This window comes from Serinus canaria, chromosome Z, assembly GCF_022539315.1.
Source record: "Serinus canaria isolate serCan28SL12 chromosome Z, serCan2020, whole genome shotgun sequence".
In the NCBI taxonomy this organism is placed as follows: domain Eukaryota; kingdom Metazoa; phylum Chordata; class Aves; order Passeriformes; family Fringillidae; genus Serinus; species Serinus canaria.
In genome coordinates this window covers 24,395,622-24,416,061 of record NC_066343.1, presented here as the reverse complement: position 1 = coordinate 24,416,061, position 20,440 = coordinate 24,395,622, and the positions used below count along the sequence as shown (strand labels likewise).

General features: G+C 41.6%; 1 protein-coding gene across 2 annotated transcripts; it reads right to left on the bottom strand.

The window, feature by feature from the left end:
* Positions 1-834: 834 nt before the first annotated feature.
* HSDL2 (hydroxysteroid dehydrogenase like 2) lies at positions 835-20,426 on the bottom strand. 2 transcript variants are annotated; one of them, XM_050987164.1, is made up of 11 exons: positions 20,373-20,426; positions 17,490-17,653; positions 16,978-17,076; positions 16,731-16,845; positions 11,778-11,881; positions 9,516-9,614; positions 4,486-4,680; positions 3,915-3,986; positions 2,377-2,565; positions 1,597-1,725; positions 835-1,130 (listed from the first exon to the last, which is right to left on the bottom strand). In XM_050987164.1, exons 1-11 carry the CDS (start codon positions 20,387-20,389, stop codon positions 1,018-1,020), a joined length of 1,296 nt encoding a protein of 431 aa, XP_050843121.1. In that variant the 5' UTR covers positions 20,390-20,426; the 3' UTR covers positions 835-1,017. The 2 variants fall into 2 exon arrangements, with proteins under 2 accessions (XP_050843121.1, XP_050843120.1); XM_050987163.1 differs by lacking the exon at positions 20,373-20,426 and adding an exon at positions 20,057-20,179.
* Between the last annotated feature and the right edge of the window lie 14 nt (positions 20,427-20,440).

Below are 20,440 nucleotides of genomic sequence, written 5' to 3'. Positions count from 1 at the left end.
AGGGAGGTTGGACCAGATGACCCAATGTGGTCCCTTCCAAACTGACCCATTCTGCGATTCTGTAAACTGTGATGAAAGGAATACAGATGTGACCTTCTCAATGAAGGTCAAGCAATTTTAAACAAGCACAGGCTCTAAAAAGTTGTAAACTTTTGTGTTTCTAAGTTAATTAAGAAATAAATCCTAAGTCTTGCAACCTTCTCAGCTTGCTCAGAAGAGTGAATGATCCAGATTCTGGACAGTTTTTTTGGCCACCATGAATAAACATTTTAAGAGGTTGGTGCCTCTGACTTTGCAGATGCTGTCACATGAAGTGGCAGGCCACGTGTGCACTTGGGCACTTACAAAGTGGAGACATGCATCATTTTACCAGTGAGCTTAAATCTTTACCAGCCAAATGGAAGGAAGGGGAAATGACTGGCTGCAGGGATGCAGGGGGGTAGGAGAACAGAGAGAGCACATGACCATGCATGTGTGTGAGTGTACCTTTGCATAAGAAGAAAACCTGCTTATCACTCAGTATGGCTGTGCAGCCTCAGTGCAATACAGAGGTATGAGAATATGTGTAGGTAATAAACTCATGAAAGGAAAGAAAAATTTGAGATAATAATTTACCAGGTGTAACTAAGGCTCTGTTAAACTGACTACATTACTTCTACTCCTAAGCCAGCTTAGTAAATTTGGCATAGCACTTCTAGCACTGCAGCATGACATATGCTCTACCCACCTTTTCCATGGGATGTGTACACAATCAACTACATAGGAAAAAACTCAATTCAAATGTCCTACATTGTCCCAGAGGAGCAGAAATAAAGAAAACACCTGGAACCTGCATTCTTGAGACAGAATTAGTTTAATTATGGACATCTTTTTAATGAGATTGAGTTATTTCTTCTCTAAAAGCCTCATATTTTATCAATATTTTTTATACTGCATCAGAAAAACAATGACTAAAAATTTTAAACAGCATTGCAGTTATATATGAAAGGCCACTGTTGTGCTAGTATGGGTTTCCCCTCACAGTTTAGAATTAAGCTGTGAAAGCATCTTCTCAAGCTTTATTGCTAGTGCCATGTTTCCTTTAATCCTTAATCTTCCAGTCATGAAGGCCAGAGTTGGCTTTATTTTACCTAAAAAGAAAAAAACAGAATTATCAGAATATCAAAAGAAATAGAAAAAGCCTTTGCACAGGAAAACGTAATGCCCAATGCCACAGTGAAACCTTAGCATCTATATTGCTACCAAGTCCTCCTGGTACAAGCAGTGCCCATTTAGGAGACGCTGCTCAGACATGCGCAGAGCACAGGACAAATGCATGGGCTGGATTCTTTCTGAAGATACACTGGCTGCTAAAATGTCGGTACCTGGTTAATAAAAGCAGTGTAACCTTTTGCACTCTTCCTGCTCACAGGATGCAGGAGTGCAGGAAAATCCAAGCGGTTCTTGCCTGCACTCTCCCCTGAGCCACAAAAAGCTGAAAGTTCCTCCAACCCCAGATCACAAAGCCAGAAGGCTTTGTCCGCAGAGGCTTTTCTGGGACAGCTTTTCTGGCTTTCCCGGTACCTGCGTCCCTTGACAAAGGCCTTTGTCCCTCACCTGTGAACATCTTCACAAAGTCGGCACTCGACATGCTCATAACCACATCAGCTGTCACGGGAGGCTTTCCGAAGCCAGCGCTCCCACCCTCGGTCTTCAGGTCAATATACCAAGTGCCTCCACCATTGCCTAGACAGAGAGTGAAGCGAGATGAGAAGGCAGCAAGGACTGCTGTGCCCTCCCTCTCCACTGCCCCCGTCAGACGGGGCGGCCGTGTGCGATTGCAGCGGTTCCGTGGCAGCCCGCACGCTGGCGGGCGCTCTGCGAGGAGTCACCTCTTGTCCCCCGTGACGCCCCGAGCACCACGGGCTAGGGCCACGGGCAGGAGAGCCCAGAGGCTGCGCTTTGCTCACAGAGCCGGCGGCAGCTGACGCTTCTGCCGTGGCCCCGAGAGCGCCCTGACCGTGGCCACAGCAGCCCGGTGTGGGACAGAGGCAGCGCTGGGACAGAGACAGCTTCCCGGGACACAGGCAGCGCTGGGACAGAGACTGTGCTGGGACAGAAGGACCTTCCCGGGACAGAGGCAGCTTCCTGGGACACAGGCAGCGCCGGGACAGAGGCAGCTTCCCGGGACAGAGGCAGCTTCCCGGGACAGAGGCAGCGCTGGGACAGAGGCTCTGCGCACGGCAGAGGGACAGCAGCTCCCGGAGCCTGCTCAAGCCGGCCTGCAGCAGGAACCGAACAGGAGCTGGTCTGCTTTGGGACCAGCTTCCAAAGTGTTTCTGTCTGAGAACACCCAGTGCCTTTTGCCAGGCAAGGCTGCACAAGCGATGGGCTTACCAGAGAGCTCAAACTGAAAGACACCCTGAGTACTTCTCACGTACTCTTCAGTCACTGCCCCTTGAATAACTCGGAACGTCTCTGCAACAGGACCCGATGGCGTGGCTGCAGCAGATTCTGTCTTAGCCTTGGCTGCATCTGCTCCTTCCTGCTGGGATCTGCTTAATTTCTTCTCCTCTTGGCCATCACCTATGAGAAAGATTACTTTTCTCTTTCAAATGCAAACCACTTTAAAAATGAATGTAGAACCATAAGCAGAGAACTCCATTTGAAAAGATTTTAGCTTCAAAGTAGGGAAAGTGATTATTTTACCGTTTCAGTATTAACACTGATAAAGGATGCTTTCTCCACCAGGAATCTGAATAGGTGTACATTGCTAAATGTAAGTCTGCAATAAATTTTAATTCCTGATAGATCAAAAGAAAAGCAGACATAAAAGCACAGCAAAATTCTAATTCTGGCTGTTTACAGTTCATTACAGATACTCACACAACAGTTTTCTAATGTAATCCATACACTACTCCTGACAACATTAAAAATAAAAAAATCAATGACTTCAATTGCCATTGCTTTAATCTCAAAATACTTCTGTCTTGTCTGTCTTGTAAAGAACATGGATATTTTCATAAATTCTTTTCCAATGGCTTCTAAGCTGGAAATAATTTTACTGCTTTGATCAGTGGCTTCCTTCACCCCAATGAACATGCACATTTAACAATAAAGGAAAGCTTTTGCAATTTACAAAGCCAATTAAGTGGAACAGCCCCTTAAAATGCTGTTGAAAGTCTCTTAGGTGTCTTCATTATAAAAAAATATTTAGGTCTATTCTGTGAGTCCCTACAGAATAACCTGCACTGGGAGCCCAAGGAACTAACACCATCTGTCCCTGGCAGAATGGTCCTAGTATGACTGCTCAAGGAGTATTTCCACCAGAAAGGAACACTTCCACATTTGCCTCCTCTGCTCTGGCCTTATCCCTATTTTGACACTCCTATAAAAGCAGTTCAGCACTCTTTGTTGCCCTTCAACTTGACATAAACCAATTCTGAGAAAGAAAAAGCATTGCTTTTCTAAAAAAAATTCTACATTTCACCCAAGAGTTATTTTAAATGTACAAATTGTGCACATTTCATGTAAGAAGCCATGGAGGCTTTATGACATATACTTTTGTATAAATGAGCAAGGAAAAGGAGATATTCCTGCAAAATATGCTGTTTGCAGTCTAATTTCTTTTTCCAGCAATACTTACCTTTGACCTCCCTACCACCACATTGCAGATGATTTAAAAAGAATTCTTCAAAATAATGCACTGACTTTACACTATGGAAGTCCTACATAAGGTATGATTTTTTCCACAGTTTTAACTACATAGTCACTTCCATAGATCTTACTCTTCACATGAGAAAAGGCTTTTTGCTAAAAAATCTTGAGTGGAGTCCAAATTCACAGGGGAAGAAAGAAAAACAGAGACCATTCATTATTGTGAAATGAAATTAATTATGGAAATTATGGACTTGTACACATGGTGCTTTCCCTACCATATCCTTCTTGCTTCATAGTTGTAGTGTCAATTTCAACATCTAAGAAGAAGTCAGGCATCAGAGGGTGACCTTAGAGGGAGGAAAAATGTAGTAATGAATCCAAGTAAATAAGATTTGCACAGTAAGAATCGATTTCATCTGAAACTACAGTCAAGTAGTATGGTATCTCACTTTAAATTTGAAGGAATAACATAACATGAAGTAACACATTTAGAATTTTGTTCATGAAAAATCTGACCTAGAAGGCTTCTAAGGTTGCAATGAAGAACATCGGAGAAGAAAAACATAAAAATCTATCTCATTAGCTGTTAAATAGTAATATATACATCTACAATGCAGGTAGGTTTTCTTCTCATTAAAGAAATTTTAATTTAATAGACATTTAATTATTAAACTCTCAGTGGATCCATTTGGCCTTTCTACTAAGGCATGTTCTCAAAGCTGAGGCAAACCAACATTTTTTATAAACTAATTTAAGGACCCTGGGAAACAAAAGTGTATTAATATTCTCCATATATTCTTCCCTCCTTCTTGAACTTACTTCTCACCTTTAAAAGATGTCTTTTACCTGGTGCAATTGCATAAACATCAAAATCCTTAACTCCTTCTTCTCTCAGCAGAACTTCATCAATAATGAAGTTCCCTGTGAAAGTTTTTGGTTTTGACAAAATGCAATATGCAGCATCTGCCAGGATGTCCGTTTTCCTGCACTGTTTTTCTATTCCAGCTCCTCCCAGCATATCCATAGCAGCTGTATGTATGGCTAGAAAATTTGGAGGGTAAGAAAACAAAGCTTTAACACTGATGACATGGAATTCTCATTTCTTTCACAGGTAAACAAACTTTTTTTCCTTTCAGGCAAAAGGAAACTCTAGAAGACAGAAGCTGTGAAATACTACCAATCAACAAATAATTAATTACAAGTAACAGTAAAAATCCATGAAACTATCACAGGAATCAAAAATGCCAGAACATTTTCTGACATTCACAACCCTCTATGTATTTATCAGCCCACCAGTTTTCCACCAGTTGTTCGGAACATGAAAAAGTAACAGGACAACAGTTTTCCTCAAAGTAAATGTATGACACATCAGTTATAAAGAGGAATTAGCTTTGGTGACTATCACACTAAAGTCTTGATGCTTAATTCCAGTCTTTCAATAACTCCCATGAGATACTAAAGTGTTTCCTAAGTTAATGAGAAACCAAATAACAAAATCTTACATTACATGTTCAGCATTTCACAGAAAGGCTGTGTTAGACCTAAGAATAAAATTCACATCTCCTAGGCTTCTGATTCTTTCATTAAGCAATTCTGTTACTTCTGTGCCATTCTGCTAGTCTTCTTTATGTTTCTCTCATGGGAGCTACTGTATAACTGTAGCATGTTGCTAAGTCTGTGATTTGCTCTTCCAGGCTGAGGTATACATTCCATTTTTTTTTTTCATTCTATTCCATGAGAAGGCTGTCTGGTTGCAGCTTTTGACATTTGCCATCTTACTGTTTTTCCCTCATATGTTCTGCTTCCTTAGTTTTTCCCATCTGCTGTTTAAAACTCAATACTTTGCCCTCAAGTTCAAATCCTTTCCTACGTATCAGGCCAGAACATCAGGGATGCAGAAGGATAAACCTTGAAGGATAAATTTTTGTCTTCCTTTCAGTGCTTCCATTCCACATGAAGTAACAGCAATTTCGGTATACAAATGATCCCAACATTCCTTAAAATGCAAAAAACATAGGCAGTGGGCAGGACATATGTATCTGAGCTGATCATTCATCCACCTTTCAAAGTACATACTGGGAAAAAGGACCAAAGTTTTCAGCACTGGCCTGAGAACTTCTGTCCAAATGTTTCCTAGGAGAGTGCAGAAGTGTGTAGATATCCCTACTGACTTCATTACATTAGTCTTCTGTGATAAGAATTAGCTTCTAGGTTTCATTTACCGTTAAGTAACCTCAGCTTTTTTTTTTTTTTCCAAATCAATTGAACTCCTACAAACACACATCTAAATAAAAAGTGACAAATAGGTATACTGTACATACTTGTAGGTCTACTTAGGTCTTCTTCTCATCTTTAAGGAAGTCAATAAATTTGCCTTTTTTTCATCTTCTGAAGTGATATATGCCCAGCAAGATTTCTTTTAATAGCTACCAACAGTGCAGAGAATGTTTTTGTCAAATGCTATGATGAAATTTATCAAGTTTTCTTAACTTAAATATATTTATTCTGAGGATTCATTAAGCTGCTCACTTTCCCTGTCCCACAAGTCTGTCACTTCTCTGTTACTGTTCACTATTATTTTTCTGAGCACAGTCACCCTATCTGCATAGATTGAAGCAAAGAGGTTTCAAACAGTACTGCCTCATAGACTGGCTGCACATTATTACATTAACTTCATATAGAGGGATGTGGGTTTGCCTCTTATGCACATCAATAGACTTCCAGTTCTGTCCCAGGACACCTGTCTTATCCTCTGCTCTCTTTGTGATTGGATTGCCCCTTGCCCGTTTGACAGATGTCCTCTTTCACTTTTAGATAAATGGAGAACTCTGGCATCTTAGTACCAACATACCTTCATGTGTTTAAAGCATCAGATTAATGAACCAATCCTGGCATCCATACTAACACTGAGGGTAAACACATTTGCAGGAGATGATAGTGGGCTCTTAAATTAGGAGCTTTGAAACTGTATTTCAGATACCCTGGAAGTCTGTAACACTGCCACCCTGGATGTTCTCAATAAGGAAGTTAACTTTCTCACTTTAAGAAGATAAACCTTTCAAAAGCACTTTTTTTTTTTGTACTGGAGAATTCACACATTATAATATTTTATACTTTGTCTAAACAGTTTTCATGAAGGCATCATTTCTGCAAATGAAAAGCTCTGATTCTATACCTCTGATTTTATAAAAAGCTTAATTACTTTTATTTCTTTGCAGCATCTCACATAGATAAATCTTTCTTTTAAGAAGCATTTATTAGAATAGATACTGTTTTCATCTCTAAATTAAATCTTCCTGCTCTTCCAAGCCCCATGTTCTGCAGGATCCTGCAGGGGACAAGTATCAGCTGCACTCTGTAACCATCAGCAGCTCCCCAAGTGTTCTCTGCTTACTTTAGCAGGTATGGGTATGTTACTACCAAGGACACAGTGGCAATGTAATGCTCAAGAGAAAGATACAACTGTATTTGGTTTGGGTTTCCCACTTCCCCACATTAAGAATGTCAGATTTAATAGAAGCTTTATTAACAGCACCAATAGACATTCTTTAATACCAGACCACATCTGAGACACAGGTACTACTACTGATTCTTGGAGGGTTGCAGCATAAGATAAAACTATAAAGAAATTATTCAACTATGCAATATAAGACTTAATGTAACCTGCTTGTAAAGTTAGCTGCCCCTCTGAAAAAATTTCCTTTGTGGAAGGGGTGGAGAAATTCTCACAGTTTCATTTTTCCCCTGCCATTATTTTGCAGGTCAAATTATTGAGGTGGGTGTGGGACACAGCCATGTTGCAAAATAAATACCTATTACAACCAGCTGGTCTCTGTAGAAAAAAAATTCTTTAGCTTTTAACAGGACCCATAAAGCCATTGATTCATTTCCACAATAGCAGTAGATGCAGTAGTAGCAGTAGTCCAGCACATCCAGAATAAGAAAGCTGTGGAGTATCCACATAATGTGTCTATACAGCATATGAACGTGTGCACTTACAGAAGAGACAGGCAATCTTGTAACACCCTTTTCATGAAAAAATAAGTTATATTAGCTGTCTGCAGTTTCATACCATGTCTCTCCATCTGAATGAGATAATCTGAATTAATTCCTTTACAATCCCTAACTTTCATAGGCAATTTACATTGTTAAATCAGTCAATGACCAAAAACCACACAATGTTAGGTAGAAGGTCACCTCTGTTAATGAGAAACCAAGTTGCTCCCACTTACTGGATTCTGAAGGGACACAAAACCTATTTAACAGTGTCATTTTTGCCAAAGACAAGACAGAGGGGATGGGTGGATCTAGGGAGCTAAAGACCAAGAATCACGTTTCATGGTTCTATTCCAAATGATATAGATACTGGGAAATCTCCACTGAAAATTTTTTGAGGTTTTTTTGGGGCACTGAAGAAGCAAGTATGTGGAAACAAGTGCATAGTTCTTTTAACTTCCTCAGAAATAAAAAAATACAACACACACTTGAAACCTGAAAGGTGAACTTTGACTCCACCATGAGGCAATCCATATTCTTAAGTTATGCATGTAGTTGCCATCAGTACATCACAGATGAAGACCTTATTGTCCTTACTGCCTTAAAACAGTTTTGTGATGATATAATTATCATGAACGATATAATTATAATTTTAAAAGTAAATCCCTTGCCAAAATATTTCTGTGGGTAGAACTCACAGAGTAAGCAGAACTATGAGAAATCCATTTACTGCAAGTATTTAAGATGCAAGAATTCAGACCAATGAAAAAGGACTAAGTCTGTCAGGCACACCAACCCAACTGTTCAACTGATGATCACCTACCATATTCAAGCAGAGAAATTTGGCTGATTTTGTCAGAAATAGTTAAGTTTTCCTCACATTTCTCACCTTAGAGAAAGAATATCAGACAATTCCAGTTCCCACTAAAAGTTAAAAGGGGCCTGCAATTCCTAACAGCAAAACATTGAAAAGTGTCTGTGTACAAACACTTCTTAAACTGGAGCACCATCCTCAGAAGTTGATCTTGGTTCATATCTTTATCTCCTCTTCCTTCTTCCTTCCTTGCACTCGTTAAGGAAATAAACACTGTTGTAATGTTTTCTAACACAATGACTGGGCTTACACCACTAAGGGGCAGGATTACTCTCTGTCTGGTATTGATTTTAACACTCAGTATAATTTCTGCCCATAAATGTATTTGGGGAAAAGAGATTGGTCTCCTTGGCAAACAGCTGGCCAAACCTCAAACAGCAGCCCTTATCCTCACTGACCCACACAAAGCAAATTGAAGCTAATACAACATGGGAGCATTGAGCTATTCTTCCAGAGAGCTCTTTAATTTCTTGTCATTTGCAATCAGATGGTTCTGTGAACAGCTCTTCACAGAACTGCACTGTGCCAAAACTTCTAGGAATAGGCCTTTTAAAAATTATTTCCACATGTACAGAGGTATCTATCTTGTCAGTAAGCTCCTGCAGTTTAACTAGCAAGGAATTCTAAATAGTACTACATACACAGATGTTCAATACCCACTCATTAAAGCACACAATTATTTTTGTGATTCTGTCCAAACCAAAACACTGGGTGCATCAGAAAAAGCACAGGCAAGCCAAAGACTACACACACACGTCAACTGTGTGGTTTTGAACTAGATGAAAAAGAGTTTAGATCAAAGTGACAACAGTCTAGTGAGAACGAGCAATGAAAACCAGAACCCGTGCAGGGTGAAGAAATATAAAAGAACTGCTCAATCACTTGAATCTATTCCAGAAGAAGTCTGAAGTACATTCAGTGTCAAATAAAACAAACTTTAGCAGATTAAATACAGAAAGTCAGTATTTCAGTATTACTAAAAAAAAAAAAAAAAAAAAAAAATTACCTGTTTTAGGCCATAAAGCATTGACAGCAACTTCTCCTCTAAATTCTTCTGCCATTCCCAAGACACACATGGACATCCCATATTTAGAAATGGTATAAGCTAAGACAAGAAGTGAAAAAACAAAAAAGTTTAGACTTTATGTGAAATCTAATTTAAATTATGAGAGGAAGATAAAACAGATAACTGGTCCACATGGAAAATTCAGGGCTTTCAGAAAGAACAGTACTGTCCTAGAGTCAAAATCTCTTCCTTCTACCTGCCATCTCCATCAGCTACAAACTGTAGTCTGTCATCTTTTCACTGCAAACAAAATGAAAGCTACACATGTTCTGCCAAAAGAAATCTGAAGCCTAGCTGCATGGTGGATTTTGTCATGCTTTTTATGCAGGCTACACTGACAAGAGTGATCAATTTTTTTTTAAGATGCCTAAGGCATAGTAGCTGCTAAAGACCAAACTAGAATCCTATAGACAAAAAAAGTGGGGAAGAGGAGTTCTGTATCCCTGTTACCTATCTACTTTGAGAATGGAAACTTTCTTGGGGAAAAAACTGGAGCTTGCTGGTGTTTAACATGACAAGTGTCTGTCGTGGTTTGAAAGGAAATGAAGTTTTTTGTGATGGTGTGGGCAATCCAATCAGTGTTCAGATTTAATATTGGCACCTGGTTTGTCCACTGAGGGCAGGATACGCCTCTGAGAACACAGGGGTTAAAAGCTGTGATCTCCCAGGGGAACTTCCTCTTGGAGTCCCGCTGGAGAGTGAGTAGACCCCCCTGCCCAGCTCCTTTGGCTGGGCAGGGGGGGAGGGGAGCCATGTGGCCAGAGAGAGAGGTAGGACAGGCCTGGGCCCAAGGGTGGAGGAGAACATTGCAAGGGCTTCGGGCAGCCGTCCTCCATTCCCCCCCCCCCCCGCGAGGGAGAGAGAGACAGAGCCGGTGCCTGTGGCGGCTGTGATAGTGGCCCGGCGTGAAGGAGAAGGGGGGGGTGCCCAGCAGGGCAGACAGGCGTGGGAGTTGACGAAGTAAACCGGCAGAGAGAGAGAGCTCGGGACTTTTAACCCCTTTGAGGAAGATGAGAACCTTGCAAAAGCTGAGTCCTCCTGAAGTTGATGAGATTGAGAAGATGTTGAGATTGAGAAGATGTTGAGGAAAATTCTAGGTGGGAGGAGATGATGAAGTGGCTTTGGGCTGGACTTTTCTTGTGTAGCCACAGCAGAACCACGGGTGTTTCTGTGCCACAGAGACTGCGTTCTAGGGGGAGGCGATGGCTCAGAGCCAGGAGAGTGCAGTGATGTGGAGGAGTGAACAGAGACGACGGGTGAGGAGGGTGTGGTGGTGCCCTCCACTTCGAAGAAGAGAAGAGAAGAAGACGATCTCTGTTCAAGAGACCCCTCGGCCCCAGGGGGTGAAATTTGGGGGGGACAAGTGTCCCAGAAGGAGAAGGACTGTGCTCCCTTTGGAACTGGTCAAAGTATCCTTAAAATGAAAAACCCCAGAAGCAGCTCTGATCCATGTGCAGTGGTGAGAGCACTGGACATGGAAGGCGTGTGGCGCAAGAGGGACTTCTCTCTCCTCAAGAGACTGAGAATCGATTGTCTGAAGGGTGGCAATGAAATTGGAAATTTGGTGGGGGGAGGAGGAAGAATTTTGGAAGGTTTTCATCTTACGTTCTATTGTGTTTTGTGTGTCTTCCTTTGTAGTTGTAGGTTAATAAATGCTTTTTTTTTTTTTTTTCCTTTTAACCTTAAGTTGGAGCCTGCTTTGCTCTGTCTCTGATCATATCTCACAGTAGGTGCCAGGCTTAAACCATGACAGTGTCCAAAATGGAACGGTTTTGCTATAGTTTTAAAAGAAGCAACACTAACTTCAAGATAACATGGAGTTCTTTTTCTACCTCAAAATAATTTCCTGAGCTTTATCCATACTAAAAACCCAGGAAGATGAATCAGTAAGAAAATTAATTTTGGGTTTCAGTCTCCATTTGGAGCGGAAAATATGTAATCCTAACAATTCCCATAGAAAATCACAGACTTACCCTAAAACCAAAAAGGATGGATAATGCCTTGGAACATGCCCTACATTTTCCCACAAAACAATTTCTTGTAGGTCAGGTACAAAATGCTTTGAAGAACCATTAGTGCCAGTCTGTATGAAGTGCTAAAGATACAAGATCTGGCATTTTGCACTGGCACTATTGCACACTTCTCAGCAGGTACTTACACGTGTCTCACAAAATAGCAACAAAGGCTCTGAAAGCTACTCACCACAATGATTTTTGAACCACATGGGATTCAGATTCATTGGTGGACTAAGGTTCAGGATATGGGGGTTCTTACTCTTCCTCAAGTGGGGAAGACATGCTTTAGACCTGAAAGATAAGATTCAGACATATCAGTCAACTCTTATTTTATGGAACACTGATAATTACAGCAAAAACAATACTAGTAAACCAGTATTTTCACAACAGCCCAAGACAAAGCCTCTTTTCATATCAAGTATTTAACTGATGTAAAGAACAATAAAAAAAATATCTGTTGTAGATCACTTATCTCAGGCCTAGTACTCATTCCTGCAAACTGGACCACATTCTCCAACCAGTACATCAGCTTTGAAAAAAGCTAATTTTACAGATACTCAGAAGACATAATCTCCTTGTAATAGTTCTGATAGCGGCAACAAAACACTCTAAGGCAACAATCAAAGGCAACAATCAAAATTAACAATGCAGAGCATCATGTAGTCATAAAAAAGATTCTCTTCTGATCCCATACCTATCCCTTCCTTACAACCATGTTGAAGAAATAATACTGCATAGCAGAATGCTATTACAAATATTCCAAAGCAAACTGAGACCCTATTATCTTCTAAGAGATTCTGTATTTTGAATTTATACATCTCTATAAATTGGAACTTTTATTTTACAGAAACTATCTTTTGACTTCACTTCTAGCACTAGGGCACATGTTTATATTTTATCTCAGCTCGAGATTTCTCAATCAAGCTTCACAGGGTGAAAACATCACCACATTAGTGAACAACTGTTCACATATTCTAACAGGATCCACACATACTCTCAGCCACAAAGAGAACAACTTCAACACCTTCAATAGCAAAATCACCACAGCAGTAAAGTGATTTACCACCTCCTTAACGGTCCGGGGGTCTCAACTCTTTTCAGTGGCAGGTTCACTAACACATGCCTCAATTTCTTAATGCATAGGAACCAAGAAACTTAACTGCTATTATTGAAACTTGGTGGGATAAATCCCATTGCTCATCTGCAACCCTTGTCCCTTCTGATCAGGCTGCACCCTGATCAGAAGGGACAAGGGAGGAAGGAGAGATGGAGGGGTTGCCCTCTACATCAAGAAGCGCATTGAGTGTGATGAGCCATCTCTGAAGAACAACGTGTGAACTGAAGAAGAACAACAATGAGCAGGCAAAAGCCTGTGGGTAAGAAACAGAGACTGAGGCAGCAAAGGGAATCTTGTGGTTGGTGTCACTACAGGTCCTTGACCAAGAGTAGCCTATTGATGAGACCTTCTTGCTCCAGCTACAGAAAGGATCACACTCACAGGCTCATGTCCTGCTGGGAGACTTCAGACATCCCAGTGAAGCAAAGCAAACTGTAGGCAATCCAAGAGATTCCTGGAATGCATGGAGCATAACTCCTTAACCCAGGTAATAACCCTGCCAGAAGGGATGCCATTCTGGACCTGATGGTCACAAACCTAAGTGAGCTAATCAGGGACATCACGATGGGAGACAGCCTGGGCTGCAGTGATCATGCACTGGTGGAGTTCACAGTCTGGAGGGAAATGGGTCAGGCAAAGAGAAAAGTCAGTGCCCTGAGCTTCAGAAGAGCAAAATTCTAGTTCTTCAAGGAGTTAGTCAGTAGGAATCCTTGTAACGCTGCCTTCAGAAACAAGGGAGCAGAACAGAACTAGCCAGTGGAGACAAGGAAAAAGTATCTAATGAAGAATATAGGGGCACAGACTTGTACACATTTGGGGTGAGGAAAGCCAAACTATAGCTGGAGCTGAACTTTACAAGGGATGCAAAGAATAACAAAAAGGGCTTCTACAGAATCGTCAGTCAGAAGAGGAAGGCAAAGAAAGTGTATACACATACACCCTGGGATAAGCAAGGCTGGAACACTGGTAGCAACTGATGACAAGATGGCTGAGTGACTCAACAACATTTTTTGCTTCAGTCTTCAATGGCAACTTCTCTTCCCACACCTGTTAAGTAGATGGACAGCAGGACAGGGATTGGAGGAGCAAAGTGCTTTCAACTTTAAGTGAAGATGAAGATTCTGACTATCTGAGGAGCCTGAACAAGTCCATGGGGCCTGATGACATGCATCTCACAGTCCTGAGGGAACAGGCTGCCAAGCCACTCTCCATATCTGAAAAATTGTGGAATCAGGTGAAGACCCAAGTGTCTGGAAAAAGGGAAACGTACCAATGTTTAAAATTAAAAAGGGTGGACAGAAGAACCCCAGGAACTACCAACCTGTCAGCCTCACCTCCATACCTGGGAAGATCAGGGAACAAATCCTTCTAGAATAAGGAGGTGATCCTATTCAGGGAGGTGATTTGGGACAGTCAGAGGGTCTTCACCAGGGGCAAGTCCTCCCTGATCAATCAAAAGGCTTTTTACAATGGAAGGACTACACCAGAGGTCAAGGGTAGCACTACAGGTGTCATTTACTCTGTATAACTTTAGAGAAGGTTCCTTACAACATCCTTCTATATAACCTGGGGAGAGAAGATTTGATGGGCAGACTGTTCAGTGGATAAGAAATTGTATGGACAGCGGCATCCAGGGGGTGGTGGTCAATGGCTCAGAGTCCTGATGGACATCAGTGATGAGAGCTGTCTCTCATGGGTGGGTATTGGGACCAGTGTTAGTCCATGTCTCAATCAACGACACAGATGAAGGGATCAAGCGCACCCTCAGCAAATTTACAGATGATCCCAAACTGAGTGGTGCTGTAGACACCACACCATCTGGAGGAACCTGGACAAGTTTAAGAAGTGATCACATGGGAATCTCATGAGGTTTAACAAGCCCAGGAACAAGGTGCTGCACCTGGGTCAGGACACTCCCAGTATCAACACAAGCTGGGGGATGAATGGATGGAGAGCAGCCCTGTGAGAAGGACTGGAGGCTGCTGGTGGATGAGAGGCTGGAAATGACCCAGCCATGAGCATTCACAGCCCAGACAGCCAAATGTGTCCTGGGCTGCATCCAAAGCAGCGTGGGCAGCAGAGGAGAGAGGGGATTCTATTCCTCTGCTCTGCTCCAGTGAAAGCCCACCTGGAACCCTGCATCCAGCTCTAGGGTCCCAGCACAGGAAGGACATTGGACTTTTGAGGCAACTTCAGAGGAGGCCACCAAATTGATTAGAAGGATGGAACAGCTCTCCTGCAAGGACAGGCTTAGAATTATTCTGCCTGGTGAAGAGCAGGCTCTGGAGTCACATTACTGCAGCCTTCCAGTACCTAAAGGGGCTACAGGAAGGTGGGAGAGGGACTTTCCACAAGGGCATGGAGTGAGAGAACAAGGGGGGGTGGCTTTAAATTGAAAGAAGGTGGGTTTAGATTAGGTATTAGGAAGAAATTCTTTACTCTGAGAATGGTAAGGCATTGGAACATGTTGCCTAAGAAACTGTAGATTCCCCACCCATTGAAGTGTTCAAGGCCAGGCTGGATGGGCTCTGAGCAACCTGGTGTATGGGAGGTATCTCTGCTCATGGTGGGGACTTGGAAGCAGACAATGTTTTAAGGTCTCTTCCAGCTGTTGGAAGTAGACAATGTTTTAAGCTTTCTTTCAGCCCAAAGAATTATCCATCCCAGGATTTAATAATTCCATGATCCTATGTCAACAGTTATACTCTGTAAGGGGCATCTTTCCTAGTACTGCCTCTACACAGGCAAAAAATCCACACCTTTTTTTTAAAGCTATTGAAATTTTCTGAACATTAAACTGAAAATAGGTCTCTACATTACAATCAGAATCAACACACAAAGCAAGGAGAAAAAAGGGCAAAAATGCTTCACTAGGTTTTCTTAAATGAGAATTACAAAAACAATGACAAAGACCATTCCCTTGAGAGACACTGGTTTTTCTTATGCTTCTCCCCTTTCAGCACACAGAATGTGATTTTTAATCTTTTCAAGGTAGAACAGGACCAAAAATACATTTTAAGAATTCCCCATTAATTTGGAATAGCTAGATTTAACATCAAGGAAATCCCCACTGCTATTGGGTGGGGAGGAGAAGATGGAACTTGCCACAGCAATACAGTTGAATCCATTCAGCAATTTATGAAGAGCTGGCAAACCAAATCTTTGTGCTGATCTGCACAAAGAAGAATGACAAACTGTTCTAGATTGGAGATTGGACTAGATGACCTTTAAAGGTGCCTTCTAACCCAAACTATTCTATAATTCAGTGGTAATACTTTGATACAAAACTTTCTGATAACACCAAGCAACATCTGAATTTAGAGAATCTCCATCATCTTACAGGTTTTTTTATAAACCCTGTGAAAATCAAAGTCTTCATTTTAAGACAGTGCTTTAAATGACATTCTATAAATGAATCGATGATTCAACCTGCTAAATCCACCTCCTAACATTTGCAAAATAAGGAACCCAGGAATTGTGAAATCAAATCCTGGTATGTTCATTTAAATAAATAATAGAATTGATAAGCTGAAAGTAGATGGAGAACACTTTGGATCATGAAGTTACATCTTTAACATTTCGCTTTTAAGTATGGTGAGTTATACAACATTTCTCAAGATGAGAAAGAAGCTTAAGAGAAGAAAACTGACAAGTAAGATATTGACTTGATGTATGCAAAAATTTAGTTATTTTGCTTAAAATGAAAGAGCATCAGCATTTAACAAAGCCAAGCTGGAGCTTCATTTGAAACAAATGACTTTTTTCATCCTACATGCAGGGAGTGGCTTGTGAACATTTAATGACTTCAGTAATAAGGTTTCTGTTTACTCCAACTAGCAAATAATTCTTGGAAATATTAATTCAAATCAGTTGACCAATAACTGAGCAATTTCCTGTGAGCACATGCAGAATATCTGCACTCAAATTCTAGGGCAGCAAGACAGCTACAGAATTTCTCAGAAAAACTGAAATAACATCATACATTCTGTTACAATTGCTTTGCGTCCTTCCCTCAGCACTTACGTAAGATAGGTTCCTCGTACATTGACATCCATCATGAGATTGACTTTCTTCGTCGCTGTCTCCAAAGTGCCCGTCAAAGAGATGGCGCTTGCATTATTCACCAAAATATCAATCCCTGGTTTTAAAGTAAGCCATTTCACATTAGCATTTAAAGAAAAAAAAAAAAGAGTAAGGCAGGCAGTTCTTTTTTCTCTTTGTTTGAACAATCTTCCTGTTAATGCCTGCCTTCTCCCATGCCTTAACTTACCTCCAAAAGTCTTCACAGCTTTCTCCACAGCATTAATGATTTGCTGTTCTTCTCTCACATTAACAATGCATGGCAAAGCCTTTCCTCCAGCTGCTTCAACTGCGCAATTAAAAAATTAAACATTAAAATATTTGCTCTTAGATGGGACAACTAACATGAACCTTCTGAGAACCTCTCAAGCAATGACACACTTCAAGAAGGCACTGAAAATCACACTCTCAAATTGTGACCTTTTAACATGTCATATGAGGAACAGGGAAGCCAAAACAGTATATTAACACTGCAAATGTTCATTTCATACATCTCATGTAGCATAGCATTTTGACATGTATATACGCACATCCACCTTCATTACAGTAACATTACAGCTTTCCTGGGAGGCAAAAGAAGCACTAAGCATATTTTAGTAAAGGTGAACTCGAATGAAGAGAGTCTATGCATTTTTCCACTCAGGTATGGTAATTAAGCAAGGGTATACACCCAGGCGAGGACCTTCATTTGTTACAACTTACTTTCTTCTGCAGCAGTGTAGATAGTCCCTGGAAGAGTAGGATGGGGCTCAGCTGTCTTGGCAGCTATCACAATGTTGGCACCATCCTTGGCAGCTTTCAAAGCAATGGCCTTGCCGATGCCCCGGCTCGCGCCTGTGATGAAGAGAGTGCATCCTGCCAGTTTCCTAAAGGTGAAGGGGGAAGTGGACAGTAAAGAAGAGAAGAATGAAGCAGAAGCTGTTAATCATTTGACTTTTATCAGACTCTAAGGGCAAATGCAATTAGCACAGTCTCCCAGCCAGAAAAACGCCTTCGTCCTTGTACTAAGAAGACAGCCCGAAGAGCACAAAGGGGATGGCTACAGCTACAGAGAAGTACCACTGATGTATGACCACATCCCAAGTTTGCAAACACTATAAAGAATGTTACCCAGTTACATTTCTCCCTTTTTCTAAAAAGATCCAACATTCTGTTTCACAACACAGCTGCTATGTTCTTCAACAATGGAAAAGGAGTAAAACCTTTAAAAAAACCATACGCAAATGCCAAAAGCTTTATTTTCAGAAATGGCAATTCTTCTCTTAAATCTTCTATACTCAACAGCTTCCCAGTAACTGTGTGTAGTCCAATGGGTCCTCCCATAAACAGATCCAATCAACTTAGAGAAACCAAGAAGTTAAAGTCTAAGAAGGATGTCTGGCTAACATAGTATCATTAAATTTTTGAAAAGAGAAGTACCAACTCCACAAACATATTCAATGATAAAGCCTTTTAGACAACAGATATCCATATGAAAGAATGTGTGTTTCAGTGCTCCACATAAAGGCCATGTTTCTTTATGTAACACTGTAGCAAAAACCAGGAGGTTCAGGTTTTTAACTTCAGTTGGAGAATTCATATAAACTCTGTGCAACAGTGACTTCACTTTTTACTGGCATCACAAATGTTACAAAAACTTACACTCTGAGCTTCCACTAGTTTTCCTTTCAGACTGGGCCAAACTTAGTATTGTTTCTCCCCCTCTGGTGTCAGATGTGGTTTTTTTCCCCTCCAATCCAAGCACTTCCATCTCTTAAATGCTCTCTAGGAGGATGTTTGCTTTCAAAAGGCAGAAAATTGGAACGGGGAAGAAAGGGGGAGATGCCTCTTCCCCTGAAGAGGAAAGGCTAGGCATCTACAGGATCTCAGAAAGTCAACCATGTCCAGAAGATGCCATTTCAGACAGCTTTTATCTGCAAAATCTTAAAGAGTCTTAGAAAGGCACAGGAAGAAAAATATCTAAACAGAAGAGTGAACCACAAAAAACTACTGATGTGAATTCAGTCACACACACAGTGAGGAAAGTGCAACTGTGGAATACAGAGTCAAAGTGTAGATGTCAGTGAAGTAAGGCCAGAATCTAGTTTCTACCTTCAACCAACCAGCAAGAGGTCAGCACCTCAGTCATGGAATTCACCTTAGTCATGAAAGAGGTAAATGGGGTCCAGCAGGAGGCAGCTCTGGAGAAGAAAAGAGCAGAGAAAAGCTGATGGGGCTTTAAGCCCTGCCTGGGGCTGGAGTGATCTATTCAGGAAGCCAAGAAGGTGTATCAGAGACTAGCAGGCCTATGCAGGAAACTTATGACTTAGTTCCCAAGAAAAGTGTCATACAGGGAGTGGGTGCAAAGACAGGCCACAGATAAGGAATTAGAAACATTACCAGGGCACATTGGGGTGGAGTCAGGAAAATCAAAGTTCACCTGCAGCAGAAGCTTGTGAAGGGCATCAAAAGCTTAGAGACTTCTGCTACACTGGTAGGAAAAGCAGGCCCTTAAGGGAGTGGGTGAATACAAGTCTTTCAAAACTGTCATAGTACTTTTGCTTCATATTTAAGACATGATGCTATGATCTGGATGCATGTGCAACCTGACAGGCAAAAACTAGTTGGTTGCTCAAGGTCAGAGGATGGTGGTTACTTAGTCATATTCACAAGACTAAGGATTTATTTCTTAATTCACTAGGCAGCCCAGTCGTTCGAAGTTCATAAAGCATATGTGCCTGGTTAAAACTTCTTATGACCTGCATTGTGAGAGTCACATCTGCATCACTTCCATTAAGAGCTGAACTCTACTAATAAGACAGAAAACATCAAATTCGCATCTGTGCCCTACAAGCTTGAAAAACAACATTGGTTCCTTTCTCATCACAGATGACTGCCAATAAAGACCTTCAGGTCACATCAAGGACACTTTTAATGGCTTACACAGATGCTAGGAATTTAACAATCCTCTTTATAACACACAGGAACAAATAATAACTCATCTTCCCAGCTGTTATCTGAAAAGCCAAAATCCACAAAACACCTCTAAATTAAGATCCTGTACAGGGAAGAAAACTTGGCTGCCAGGTAAGACAGTTGTAGAAGACTATAATACTATACAATAACAAAAAAAATAACAAAAATAGCAACAACAACAATAGTAGTAGTAATAATTAGTATAATAATATAGTATTAGTATTAATACTAATTAGTATAATAATAGTATATTAAGTTATTATACTTTAATAAGAAGGTTCCATAAGAAATTATTGATTCACTGCCTAATTTACATTAAACTCCTCCAGTAACTGTTTCCCTTGCAAAAGGCACCGTTCAAGTCCCCCATACGACCGAACTGCTCGTCCCAGGGCTCCGGTGCTGCCCGGGGCCCCTGGGCCGGCTCTGCCCCGCAGGCCGGCGCGGACACGCTTGTCCTCCGCTACAACTCCTCGCTCTCGGCCGGCTACAAGTCCCGCACGCCCCGCAGGGCGACAGCGTTCAGGGGTGTCCAGCGAACCCCCCGGCGGCCGCCGGCCGTAGCCCGCCCGCCCCGAGAGCCCCTGGAGGGCGGCGCAGCTCCGTCCCGGCGCGGCGGGAACACCTTACCCGGTGTTGGGCAGCATGGCGGCGCGGGGCGGCCGGGCCGGGGCGGGGCAGGGCCGGGGCCGCTGCGC

Coding starts and splice junctions, on each gene's coding strand:
- HSDL2 (XM_050987163.1), bottom strand. CDS start 20,112: ATGGGGGACTTGAACGGTGCCTTTTGCAAGGGAAACAGTTACTGGAGG. Junction 11,882..16,730: donor GTACGAGGAACCTATCTTAC/GTAAGTGCTGAG, acceptor CTTATCTTTCAG/GTCTAAAGCATGTCTTCCCC. Junction 1,726..2,376: donor CTTTCAGTTTGAGCTCTCTG/GTAAGCCCATCG, acceptor CTCTCTGTCTAG/GCAATGGTGGAGGCACTTGG.